The 14,002-nt window shown below is 45.6% G+C and overlaps 1 protein-coding gene across 1 annotated transcript in view; it reads left to right on the top strand.

Annotated features, from left to right (window-relative positions):
* The window catches only part of Kcnmb2 (potassium calcium-activated channel subfamily M regulatory beta subunit 2), a 277,623-nt gene that overhangs the window by 256,782 nt on the left and 6,839 nt on the right, over positions 1-14,002 (top strand). The window contains exon 4 of the mRNA XM_017799521.1: positions 3,126-3,321. Coding sequence (XP_017655010.1) covers positions 3,126-3,321 — 196 coding nt within the window. The remainder of the gene's footprint in view (positions 1-3,125; positions 3,322-14,002) is intronic.

The following is a 14,002-nucleotide window of genomic DNA, read 5'->3' as shown; positions in this document are numbered from 1 at the left end:
TCCAGGCCGAGGCAGACCCTGACTGAAAAGCAAGAAGGTGCACAGTGTTCCCGGGAAAAACATCTGAAATTATCTTCTGGTCACACACACACACACACACACACACACACACACACCATACAGCACATACACAACATACGATACATACGACACATGCTACACAAACACATAGTATACACACATAACACACAGTACATATACAACATGAAATACATACAACACACTACACAACATGACACATACAACACACAACACATACACAACATACAATTCATCCAACACATACACACACCACACACAACACATAGCACATACACAACATACAGTACATATAACACATACACATGCCACATACACACAATACATGCCACACAGCACAAATTACACATCATATATACACACATACACACAGACAACACACATCAACACATGCCACACACTACATATACACACACCACATACACACCATATGCAGACACATACCACACACACACACTGGACATGCACATCACACAGATACCACATACCACATATACAACACACACACAACACACATCATATACACAAAACACACAATACATAATTCATACACACAACACACACATACATACCACACATATACATACACATTTTTGCAAGTGCATCCACATGTGCCATCACACATGAACATGCACACATGCAAATGTACTCACATATTCATACACACATGAACATTCACATTTTCAAGTGCATACACACATGAATGTGCATGTACATATTCAAGTGCATGCACATGCAAGTGCACTCACATGTGCAGACACATACACGTGCATGCATGCATGCACACACACATGAACACACATGCACATATTCATGTACACACCGGAACACACATGCACATATTTATGCACACACACAGGAACACGCACACACAGGATGTGGCAGAGCAAAGATTCAACGCCGCATCCCACAAATCCCAGGGCCTAGAAGCCTGCAGTTCCGCAGCTGGTCACCTGCCCCACAGTAGTTCTCCATCACACATCAAGTCATTCCCAACTACCCGTTACAGCTTGTCTGAAACTTCCAAAGATCCAGGCCACACACCGCCTCCTGAAGTCAGATTCAACTGGACTGAAGCCAGACCCTGTCATTAGTATGTTCTGAAACCTTCTAGGTGGTCCTAATGTGCTGCAGAGCCTAAGGCCATTAGAGAGCAAGCTCTCAGGTAGCGGATGTTGGGTCCTTTCCGTGGTTCACGTTGACCTTTGGTAACTGAATAGAGAAGTAGGCAGCTGTGAGTGTTTCAAGCACCACCACCACCACCCCACCCCCACCCCCGCCCCAGACACCTGATAGACCCCACAGCGGCCCCTCATCGCTGTCATAAGCAGCAGAGCAGCCGGCATTGCTGGGCTGATGGAGGGTTCTGCCTTGGCTGGGCTCAAGGAAACATGACCCTTTCAGTGAAAGTGTGTGGTTTCAAGTCCGAAAGAAAATCAAACCGTTTTGTGGCGATCATTCCTCCAGCTAAATGAATGCTTTCATTTCAGAAGCCAAGCCTGGCGGAAATACAGTCTTTTGCTTCCCTTTCACATCGGGGCTAGTCTGCTGTGTCTCTGACACGGTCAGCTGTGCTCGCCTCCTCAATGGAAGCGCTGATGCCTGTCCCCACGTTTGCTGATTCCAAACCCTCTTTCAGATCCTCACATCTGCTTAGAACCATCTAAGTCTTTTTTTTTTTTTTCCTCATTGTTAAAGCAAATTCTGACCATCCATGTTCCAGGAAAATAAAATTTTCTTCATGAGAGGAGATTGGGTCTCATTGCCTGCATCTGGCATAAGACTGCACAAAACGGACAGCCCAGGGGCTGCTCCTGCATACCCAGCCAAAAGCACGGTCACGACCCTCATGAACACATGCACTCACCAGCTTATATCCAGAAGGAAAACCTGGGTGGCCAGTGTGTAACTTCCTAATTACAAATGCTCACTTTGACCACAAAATGGAAGGCACTTTAAAGTGACAGTTGACCAGTGGGTAGCTGGGATTGCAAAGCAGACAGGACCAGGCATCCCAGCTGACCCTTTAGTCTGCACAGAAGGGTTTGTTTTCTGTTGACTTCCTGGGGATGCGGTTCAGCACAACAGAACAAGCTGTAAAGACATAGCAGATTAGGCCAAGTCGGTTTCTATCAGTTCAAAGTCTTGAAGCCCTGACTAGGTGACCTGATTTCTGTGACCCTCAATTCAGTCATCTTTGAAAGGGATTGACACCCAACCTACAAGGTTGTTGAGGGGACAGAGGAGCTAGTTTACATAAAGCACTAACAAGAGAGAAAGGGAGTAATAAGCAACGGTTCTTGGCATCCTCAACGGGCTGCGTTATCTTCTTTCCCTCATTAGACTGACCTTATGATGCTGTATCTCGCCTCTAACTTGAGTCCAACCCACACTGCTTCTGCCTCTTTACCACCATCCTTCATATTCCTCACACCTTCTCTGCAAACAAACTGGGCCAGGTGGGGTTGGGAAGAAAGGACCAAGGCCCAGCAAGAGGCTGTGCAAGGCAGAAATACAGGGAGAGCCCAGGGTACACCTGTCACCCCAGCCCCCAGGAGGCTGAGACAAGAGGGTTGCAACTTTGATGCTAACCTGAGCTCAACAGCAAGTGTGAGGCCAGTCTGAGATGCCTATCAAGGACCTGTCTCAAAATCCAAAACATAAAAATATAGCATGTGTCAGGCATGGTGGTGCACTCCTTTAGTCCCAGCACTCAGGGGGCAGAGGCAGGCAGATCTCTGTGAGATCAAAGCCAGCCTGATCCACATAGTGAGTGCCAGGCTAGCTGTGGCTACAGGGAGATCCTGTCTCAAAAAGACCAAAAAAATAAATAATAAAAATAAAGCATGTATTCGGTTTATCAGCAAATTCAGTAAAGACAAAACAATAAGTGGACGTCACTGAGAAAGTGCTGTGCGGTAACATGCTTAAAGCTGGTGTGTGCGAAGTCATGAGCTTTACACAGACATGTGCATCATGGACTTGGGGGAGGCCCCTGCAGTTCTGCAGCTGATCCCTGGTCCTCTATGATCACCCCCCTTCCCGAAGCTCCGGGCCCTGTGTTCATTCTGGCCCCTTGCCTGCAGTGTGTGGACGGAAGAGGCTCAGTGCACCTTGCTGAACGTGTCCATCACAGAGACGTTCAACTGCTCCTTCAGCTGTGGTCCAGACTGCTGGAAGCTGTCTCAGTACCCCTGCCTCCAGGTCTACGTGAACCTGACTTCTTCCGGAGACAGGCTCCTGCTCTACCACACCGAGGAGACCATGAAAACCAACCCAAAGGTAGGAGCTCAGCTCGCTGTGTCCCAGGCCCAGGCCATACTCCCGCTGTCTATCTCTGTCCTAAGTCCCAGGCCCGTGAGTCTCCTGCCTATCTTGACTTCCCCTCCGCAGGCATTTCAGAGGAACTGCACCAGGAGGCAGGTCCTGCTCCACTACAGAACTCAGTCCTGGAATCTATCCTGGAAGCACTTGTGTCCTGCACAAGCTGGACAAGCTGTTCCCTGTGTCCTGGTAGAGCAGGTCTAGCTTTGACCCTGTGTAGAAGGGCATTTCTACACAAGGAGGCTGAGGCTTTGAAAGCAAGTACAAAACCCAGTAAGAGATCTGCATGTGCCTGTCCTGTGCTCGGGGTCACAGCAAAAACCTGGATTCTGCTTTTCCATGGCCTCGTCACTTCATTCTGTGTCCCGGGCAGATAGCTTAACCTCCCTGGCCCTCAGCTCCTCTTCTCCCAAAGAAAACGCACAGTCTCTGTAAGGTCACCGTTATAGGTGAGGGTTAGGGTAGAGAGTGTTGTGCTAAGAGCTTAGACCTGTGGTCACAGTGAATGTGTGTGTGTGTGTGTGTGTGTGTGTGTGTGTGTATGTGTGTGTGTGTATGCAGTGGGGGGGGTAGGATAGAGTGTGGGGTTTTTTTTTTTGTGTGTGTGTGTGTATGTGTGCGCACAGTGTGGGGGTTTAGGATAGAGCGTGTTGTGTGAGTGTGTGTACTGTGTGTATGTTAAGTATGTGTGTGATATGGGTGTGTGGTGTGGGTGTAATATATATGTGCAGTGTGTGTGGTATGTACATATATGTGTGCGTGGTTTGCGTATGTGTGGTATGTGTGACATGTATGTGTCCTATGTATATGGCATGTGTGTATAGTGTATATGTGGTGTACGGTTTATGTCTGTGTATGATATACGTGTGTGGTATGTGTAGAATTTGATGTGTGTCTAGCATTTGATGTGTGTATGTATGTGCTGTATGTATCTATGTGAGTGATGTATGTCTTTCTTCATGTGTGTTGCAGTCATAGAGGCCAAACTGGCAATACTGTCACATTGAGATCCACATATTAGATACATAGTAAACATTTGTTGAATTAAAGCTATGCATAAAATTTACATTTATTCAGGGCAAAGAGGCACCAGCCTATAATCCCCACACTCAGAAAGATGAGGCAGGAGGATTGCCTCAGGTTCAAGGCTACATAGCGAGTATGAAATAGGCCTATGTATCAAGACCCTGATTCAAGAAGAATTTATGTTTCTAAGGTCTAGGAACATCTAAAATGACCAGTAATGTTTCAGTTGAACTAATCTGCCATTATCAATTTCAAGTTAAATAAATTGGGTTTGGGGTTTATGGTAGCAAACTCAGATATCCAGAATTCTCTGGAATTAGCCAAGCAACCAATCCCAGTCTCCAACAGCACCTCTGATGCAGATTTCCAAGAAATGAGCCTGGTGTGTATTAACCTTCCTTGCTAAAATTCTTCACTGCAGGGGGTGTCAGGTCAGTGACACAGTTACCGGGGGCAACATGGAGGTTCAGCACCAGAGCAGCAGAGGGGTCTGCTCCTCATGGGTTGGTATGAAGGAAGAAAGCCCACCTTCCCCTTGGTTACAATAACTGGGAAGAATTCTTGCAGGTATCACAGAGGACTCCCCATAAGGAATATGTCAGAGAAGGTTATTTGAAAAGGTTTGCTCTTATTTTCTTTCATGTGTAGCAGTCATGAGCAACAGCAGCCCTAACCCTGTGCTGCAAACTTAGAAAGTTGAGCCCCTTCCCAGGTGTTTTCCAAGACCTCCCCCAAGTCAGATTCTTAAATGAAGCTGACCTGTATGGATGAATGCCCATAAAACTCTCCAGTCACCAAGGAACTTAAAGGTGGTAGACATGAAGAGCACCGGACAGTAGGACTCTCCATTTCCCCATTTTGATGCCCTGTCACTACACCTGTGAGTGCACCTTTGGGCTATAAGCAGGGTCCAAAGCTGACATTACAAATTCCAATCATATATTTAAGGTCAGGATCCTGTTGGTCCCTCAGTGTGGCCCTGGTCATAGTTTGGTTTCTTTCTCCTACTGCCTTGTTTGTAAGAGCAGATAGTCACACGGTACAGAAACACGTGGACTGGAGCAGGTGTAGCCCAAATATTTATTCTAAAGAGCAGCTCCCATGTAGCCACCACAAGTAGCAACATAAAACTTTGCTTCCCCCCCAAGCCCCCTCCACCCCCTGCTGGATAACCACCAGCCACACGGGTTGTTGAGGCAACTGCTTCTGGTTTTTTCTATGTATTTTATCACCTAAGCACGTATCCTTAACCATTGCCTTTCAGTCTGCCTAATGTTAAACCATTATATAAATGGACTCACACAGAGTATTTTCATCTGTGCCTGGCTTCCTTCACACAGCAGGCGGTTACAGTCCCTGCCTTTGGGTGTAATTCATTCATTTGCATTTTCCCTACCACATTCCATCACATTTACGGAATGTCAGTTTAGTTTTTTCATCCTGCAGTTGATAGACATTTTGAGCTATCTATAGCTTGGGGCTATCATAGGTAGCTGAGCCATAGATATTTCTTTGTATGATTCTTGACACCCAAGCCACAGGTCCACACACTCCTGTCAGGCATAAATCTGAGTGTGAACTATCTGGGTCATAGCATATGCATATCTTAAAGCTTAATAGATAACAAGGCTTTCCCGCAGAGTCTATATCCATGGAGCTTCCCACCGGCCCTGTGGCAGGTGAGTTCTTACTGTTCCAAATGCTCACCAACATTTTTACAGCTACTGTATCCTGGTTTTGGTGACTTTTTGTGTATCTGTCATTTGAGTACCCTTTTTCTGTCAACACAAGTCCCTAGTTCACCATTTCACTGGATTAGTTTTCATACTCCTCAGAGGAGTTGTAAATACAAACACTGCGGTACATGCCTGTAGTCCCAGCTACTCCAAAGGCTGAGGTGGAGCATCTTTTGAAGCCAGGAGTTCAAGACCAGCCTGGGAAACATAGAACCTGACTCAAACCACAACCATGTGACCACGTGTCCTCCCTCACTCTCTGCACAAGGTCTTTTGTGAAAGACCTTTCTAACTTCACTGCAATCGCATTTTGTCAATCTTTTCCTTTTGGGTTGCTGCTTTCACTGTTCATAAAGTCCCTTTCCTAAACTAAGCATTATGTTTTTTTCTCCCATTCACAATGCAGTCTGCCTGAAACTGATCTTTATATAGAGGTCAAGTTCTCAGCGCCTTTATTTATATTTTTTGCAAGGACAGCCACTGCTCAGTCACTTTGTTTTAAAGACAGGCCGTTTGTCACTAGGTTGCCTGTAGGATCCACCTCTCTACTTCCTCCGAAGTCCTGTATCTTTACTTTTTTAACACAAACATTATGACAGCAGTTTTGACCAACTGAGGACCTTAAAATCTTTCACCCCACTTGTTTTTTTCCTGGCTTACATATTATTAGCGCTGTTCTGTGTTTACTTAAGCTTGTGTGCAGATTACTGCTGCAGTGCAGGGTAAATATTCGCATCCCCGACACAGCTCTGCAAGTCCTCGTGCTTCGGACTTTCAGCTGGCTCTTCCCCCGGAGCCATTTTCCCATAGACTAAAAAAACACCTGCTACCTAGAATTTATCTCAGTGCGGTGTCTGGTGTGAAGAACTGTCCCAGCTTTTGTTTGCCTGGAAGCATTTTACCCCGCGTTTGTTCTTGAGGGTCCGTGCACTGAGCACTGAGCTCTAGGTTGGCTTCTTCCCTGTCCAGCCGTCTCCCGCCAGCATCACGGCTGCTGAGAACTGAGAACTCAGCCTGGCTCACCTGCTTCTGCCAGGGGTCCTGACCTAGTGCAACGACCATTTCCTGTGGTTTTCTTCAGTCCGTTCTGTACCGCAGCGCAGGTGTCTTTATTTCGCTTTCTTAACGTTCACGGAGCGCTTTCCCATACCACGTTCTGTTCTAGAAAGCTCTGTCTTTATTTGGACATTCTCTCTACCCTCACCCCCTCACCCCAACTCTTGTCTCTCCTTCTGCTTCATTCTGTGCATTTTACCGATTTCAACAATTCTTTTCTCAATTTCCCCAGTTATGGAAAATCTACGGCCAGTGTCCCCCATAAAGTCACGGTTTTCCTGCTGCCCTTCCCAGTCGGCAGTAACCTCTCAGGTCCTCCTCTGCGGCCTTAGTTTCTTGTTCGCACGCCCTCAGCACGAGGGGTTGCTGGACTTGTAAAGTGCGCCCTTGTGGCAGATTCATCTCATTGGTGGTGACCAGATCGCTTGGGGAAAGTGGACTATCCATAACCAGCTATGATTTATTTCCTGTATTGCAGATACATGGGCTCCTGCTTCACTTAATAGGTCCTAATTCCTTCTGTTATACTGAAGCTCAGATTGATCCAGGTTTGACAAGTGTGACCCCCTCCTCCAGCCTCGCTTTTTTCTTAATACATTCCAACATTTTTCTAGCACTTTAGTGGTCTTAACTTTTATGTCAAAACTCTGAATTTGAGCCCCAGCGGGTTCCAGAGTATTAGAGTCCACAATGGCGGGCTGGCACCGCAGCAGTAGCAGAAAGCAGCTGGTCACATCTTCATTCACACACAGGAAGCCGGGAGTTCATATGCTTGTTTGTTTGTTTGCTTGTTTGTTTGTTTTGCCTTTAAACCAGTACCTAGCCTCTTGTCAATGGTCCAGCCAAGGCTGCTAGGGCTGAGAGGTTGACACGCTCTCTATGGAACCCTTGGCTGGCTGATGGTCTCTGGGGCTATGCATGGCTCAGGGACCTTGGCCTCCCTCGGCCACCAGGCTCTCACTAGAGCCACTAACAGCAGCTAAGCATCAACTCACCTGGGCTGTTGCTTGTTGGCCCCTTGTTCCTGATCTCCCTTGGGAACTTAATTTCCTTTCACTCACCAATGATTCTCAGCACACACACATTTAAAGATAGATTTAGAATACTGTTTGGAGTGAAATAAAAGACCATATCCATTTTGGTATATGCCATGACACCATGTGTGTGATATTTATCTGGAAATGTCATGGGGAACATAGCTACTTCATTGAGAGCATTCCATAATTTAGCTAATTATTCACAACTCCAAATTCAGCTTCCCATTCTGTCCCCATTTGAAAGCATTCTGGGGGTCTCCTGATTTCAGAGCATATTGTATATAGACCAGAGCTTCTCAGTCTGGGTGCATTTGACATTGTAATCATGAGGTAGGGGCCACCCTCTACTGCCAGACACCCAGCGGTATCCCCATCCTCTACCTACCACATGACTGGCATCCATCCCAATCAGGTTATGACAACTAGACATGTTTCCAGATCAGGGTAGAGTCACTGCTTGTTATTTAGCTTTGCATTTACACCTTTGAGATCTTTGTAACTCCTTCTGCACAGCATCGACAGGATGCAGAAAACAGAAAAGTTGAGACTCTAGACGGAAAATAGTGTTTACTAAATTCTCACTATGTAGAACGTTGCCAGGCACTGTGCTAAAATAAAACCTTGCAAAAATCAACTTGCTTGCTCCTACTTATAAAATAATAGTAGCCAAACTTTGCCAGGAGCTGCTAGTTTGCTTTCAGTTGCTGTGATACATGAGCAATAGGAACATGGGGAGGAAAGGGTTTATTTGACTTTCGGGTCACAGTCCAACATTGAGAGGAGCCAAGGCAGGAGCCTAGAGGCAGGAACTGAAGCAGAAACCATGGAGGAGTGCTACTTACTGCCTCACTCCCTCCGGCTCATACTTAGACAGCTTTCCTATGCAGCACAGGTTCATCTGCCTAGGGATTGTACCACCCACAGTGGGCTGGACCCTCACACATCAATAGGACTTTTTTAAAAAAAACCTCAGAAACATGCCCACAGGCCAATCTGATCTGGGAAATTCCTCAGTTGAGGTTCCCTCTTCCCAGGTGACTCTAGTTTGTGCCAAGTTGACAAAATGACCAGACAAAAGCCCATCATAGCCAGGCATGTGCAGTGCTCATATTTTATGTAAACTACCTCATTTGACTGGAGCAGCAATCAGCCTGGCACGTACCATCATCACCCTAACTTTACAATAATGAAACTGAGTTCAGAAAATGAATTTCCCCAAAGAGATGGCATCATCAAGAAACTAGGACTGAATTAAAATCTAAAACTCTTGCTATCTTGATGTTTCCTAAAAAGAAAAACTTCAATATCTGCTCTTGAGAAAGTACAGATAACAATTCTAGAAATCCGGGCTGGGGTAATGGCTCGGTTAATAAAGTACTTGCTGTGCAAGCAGGAGGACCTGAATTCAATCCCCAGAACCCATGTAAGAAGCAGGCATGGTGGGCAGTATCTGTGATCACAGCACTGGGGTGACAAAGGCAGATGTCTGGGGTTCCCTGACCAGCCAGCCCATCCTACGGGTGAATTCCAGGCCACTGAGAGACACTGCCTCAAAAACAAAGGTGGACAGCTCCTAAGAAATGATAGCCAAGATGGTCTGGCCTCCACACACATTTACAGAAACACACACATACATACAAACACATGCACGCACACACACACACACACACACACACACACAAAAGAGATCAGAAAAATCTAAATTCTATGCAGTCTTTAACTTGCTGATGACTTATTCTGATGAAAGTAAGAATCTACATCATTCTATACTGTCCAGGAAGTGCTTAGTTTCAAGTGGAAGACCCTGAGTGAGGAATAGAACTAAAAGTTAACGTGGATCCACAGAGGTCAGGGTGTATATGAACAGCAGTGCACAGGCTAGAAAGACCCACAAAGGTCAGGGTGTACATCTCCACCAGAGCAAAGATTGCATATTCAGCAGATAGGGTTAATAAAAGAATTGGAGAACATGTCCTGACAGCCTCATAATGAGCATCTTAAATTTTGAAATATTTCTTAGATGTTTGTTGAAACAGCCTACGAACTACCAATTCAGAAATTGTGTTGTAAATGACAAAGTTTAGTCATTCAACACCAAAAGTGAATCCTGCAACTGAGCCCATCTCTGCGCAGAAATAAGGGAGTGTGTCTAAACAAAGATTGCACAAACCTTGATGCCTCTGAGCAGCAAGAAGAAAACTTCTCCTTCCCAGGGGAAAGGGCCTCGGCAGAAGGTCAAGTCAGACGGCCTGACTCGCTCTCCGTGCCTGGGGCTCCGTGGTGGAGGCTACTCTGCATATGGACCAATCCAAGGCTCTCTTGTACCTTTGAAGCTCCTTTTCCATTTGTCATGGTTAACGCTAATTGTCAACAGGGTCTAGGATCACCTTGGAGACAAGTCTTTGGGCATCCCTGTGAGAGATTATCTAGATTAGGTTAGACTCTGGGCATGTCTGTATGAAGTTTCTAGGTTAGATCAGTTGAAGTTTGAAGACCTGCCTGTAGGCAGCACCATCCCATGGGCAGATGTTTAGACTAAATAAGAAGGAAAAGCAAGCTGAGCACACCTCACTGTGCTTCCTAACCGTGGTGCAATGTGCCCGGCTGCCTCAAGTTCCCGCCACCTTGACTTCCCTGCGACGACAGACTATACCCTCAAATTGTGAGCCAAGACACAAAACTTTCCTTCTTTAGGTTGCTTTTCTTGGGTGTTTTATCCCAGCACCCCGAGAGGTAATGAATACAGTTCTCCACACCAGGCATAAATGCTGTACTAGATGTAAGAGGTCTGGACCAACACAGAGCTCAGCCTCTCTGGTGACAACTTTGTCCTAATACTGGAAAAAATGGTCATACTCAGCAGAGCCTGAATTATTTTTCCTTTCCACTACCAAACACTTCAAATAGTCCTTCTTGCCAAAGTCAAGCAGATGCTAAAAGCACAAACCAAACAGATCTAAACTAAATGGGGTATTTGCTGCTTTTAATCCCAGCACTCGGGAGGCAGAGGCAGGTGGATCTCTGTGAGTTCAAGGCCAGCCTGGTCTACATAATAAGTTCCAGGACAGCTGGGGCTGCAGGGAGACCCTGTCTCAAAAAGAAAAAAAAAAAAGTAACAATGAGCTTTCAAAAAAGGAAAGAAAATTAGGTCCCAGTTTATTCTCTCAATGTCCACACCCATCACAAATGTGTAGAACTCAGGATTTTAGAACATACTTGTCAGAATAGCCCAAGGCTACTGGACTGCAGAACCAAGAACACGTATATTTCACATGAGCAACTGTGTTTGTTTAACTCAGGACATGTGAACTAAGATGCTCTGGTGACTGGGAGGTGTTAAAGCAAGGTTCTGGCCTGCCTCTGTGGTGGTATCACCTTTGTGGAAAGGACTTTAGGCAAATTCCCATCCTATCTCACGGAATCAACCCTTGCCTTAGTCTCTCTAATATCCATCTTGCATTGTTTATATTTTGACACCTATAAATGGCTACCTGGAATATTGGTGCCATATTAATTGGCACTCAACAACTATTTGGAGTCCATTAAAGCACTTACCCCTTCTTGAAATAAGATACCTCCTTTTTATAAAAGAGCAAACAAAATTAAAACCAAGCTTCTTCCTTGAAGAAGTCCTGAGAAGTTGGCAGCTCCTCCCCACCCCCATCACCTGAAGAAAGGCTGACAGTGGTTATTCAGCCAAATCCTGCTCCCAACGGCCGCCCCATCTTTCATCTCTAGGATGACAGTGTGATGGTACATCACTCTGCTTCAGAGATGCCTGGTGAAGCATGTCTAAGAAAGCCCAACACGTAGTTTCTCCAAACTTCCTGTCTATCGTGACAGTAAAAATAACTCTGTTGATGTAAAAGATTCTGGAAGTGAGGCCAAGGGAATGAAAAATTTAGTTGTGTTCCAAAGAATTGGAGAGAAATGCAGTTGTGGGGTCTTCTTAACCACACAAGGGAAGAAGCCACCAGGAGATGCCGAAGCCCAAGTCTCCCCAGCTGGAAGAGGAGGGACCTACTGTGGGCCAGCTCTGTGGTTCACTGAAGGGAAACTGCTGTCTTTGTCAAAGATCTAAGGGATTAGGGAAAGAAAATTTTAGTAACAAAACTCAGGATTAAGAAGAAACTGTCAGGTCTGAGGGTTGGGAGCTCAGTCAAGAAAATCCTTCCCATGTAAAGATGGGGACCTGTGTTCCAATGCCTAGAGCAACTCCCCACCCCAACCCTGTTAAAGCTGGGCATGGTGGTACATATCTGTAATCTGGCTCTAGGGAGGTAGAGGCAGGAGGATCCCTGAGGCATGCTGGCCTGCCAGTCTAGCCAATCAATGAGCTCCAAGTCTAGTGAGGGACGCTGTCTCAAAAACTAAGGTAGAAAGCAGTTGAGGACATCAACCTCTGGGCCCCACACACAGGGACACATACACACACCTATGCACACATGCACACACACATGCATACACATACAAATGTGCACAGATATACACATACAAAAAAAAAAAAAAAAGAAGTCTCAGTTCCTGCCAAATGTCTATCAGGAAAGTTCACACACACACACACACACACACACACACACCTGTGGAATCAATATTTGCATATTTTGATCACGGCCTAAAAATGCTGTGCTTATAAAATTACCACTAATACATCCCCTTCTGTTATCTACCATGCAGAGTTTGAAGTGAAATCTTCCCAACACCCTGCCTCCCACTCAATAAAAGAATGATCTAAAAACAATGGCTTTATCTTCTCAATCTTCTTTTATTTTTCCCAACAAAATGTAGAGCAGGAAGTCAAATATTACTTCCTGAAATGCATTCCGTATATTGTAAGCCAGTCACATACAGTGTTCCCCCACATACATTATAAAGTCATATGGTAAGTAAATCTTCACCTTCTATCCATGTCCCCTTTGGAAAATGCACGTGGTCATAGCACAAGAGTGAAATTTTCACTGAATCCTTGCTCACATCCAGAGAACACACAAGGCTGGAGAGAAAGGAGCAGACACCGCGAATCCTAAGGCAGAGCTCAGCACAGTGCAGGTCCCTGAGAACGAGAGAAGTTGGACCTGTGAGACTGCACAGCTAGCTGGAGGTCTGCCCTCCTTAGAGCTTTCGTAACTTACAATGTGGCACTTGATTAAGGACCTCGGAAGATCGTGTGTGCGGATGTGATGTTCCAGGAGGGAGCCCTGTTAATAAAAATTTATTGAGGCCTTATGCATATTCATCATTTGATTCTCAAAGATACCTGCCGGGAAGCCTTGATTAACCTCATTATGTAGATGAAACTGGTTCTAAGGCCACATGCTTACAGTAAACATATCTCATGAACTCAAGTCAGGAGCTTGTTATACTGCCCTGTGCATTCATAATCACAAAAGGACCTATCAGTAACAAAAGGAAATGGGTGACTGGCATCTGGTAGGATTTTCAGGGGCAATAATAGGCCAGGTGGAGCCGGTTTGAGCAGGAAGGGCCCCCCTCCCAACACACCGGGCTTTTCCCCACTAGGTTAACCCTGTGTGTGCCACTAGGTTAACCCACTAGGTTCCCCACTAGGTTAACCCACATCTGAGCCATGTGAAGTGGTCCTCATTTCATGCAGCCCGCTGAAATGGACAGCCCAGGCCCTGGAGGCTTTAACCTCCATATTACAACCTTGTCAGAAGGTCTCAAAGGTAATTTGTACCCTGTTTTATTTATATTACCTATTGACAGAAGCATCACCATTTGACTGACAATTGTTTTACTCTTAAAAACTTTTTTTTCCTTTTT

The sequence above is a fragment of the Nannospalax galili genome, unplaced genomic scaffold (genome assembly GCF_000622305.1).
Source record: "Nannospalax galili isolate Female #2095 unplaced genomic scaffold, S.galili_v1.0 scaffold179, whole genome shotgun sequence".
Taxonomy (NCBI): domain Eukaryota; kingdom Metazoa; phylum Chordata; class Mammalia; order Rodentia; family Spalacidae; genus Nannospalax; species Nannospalax galili.
This window is presented reverse-complemented; position numbering and strand designations above follow the sequence as displayed.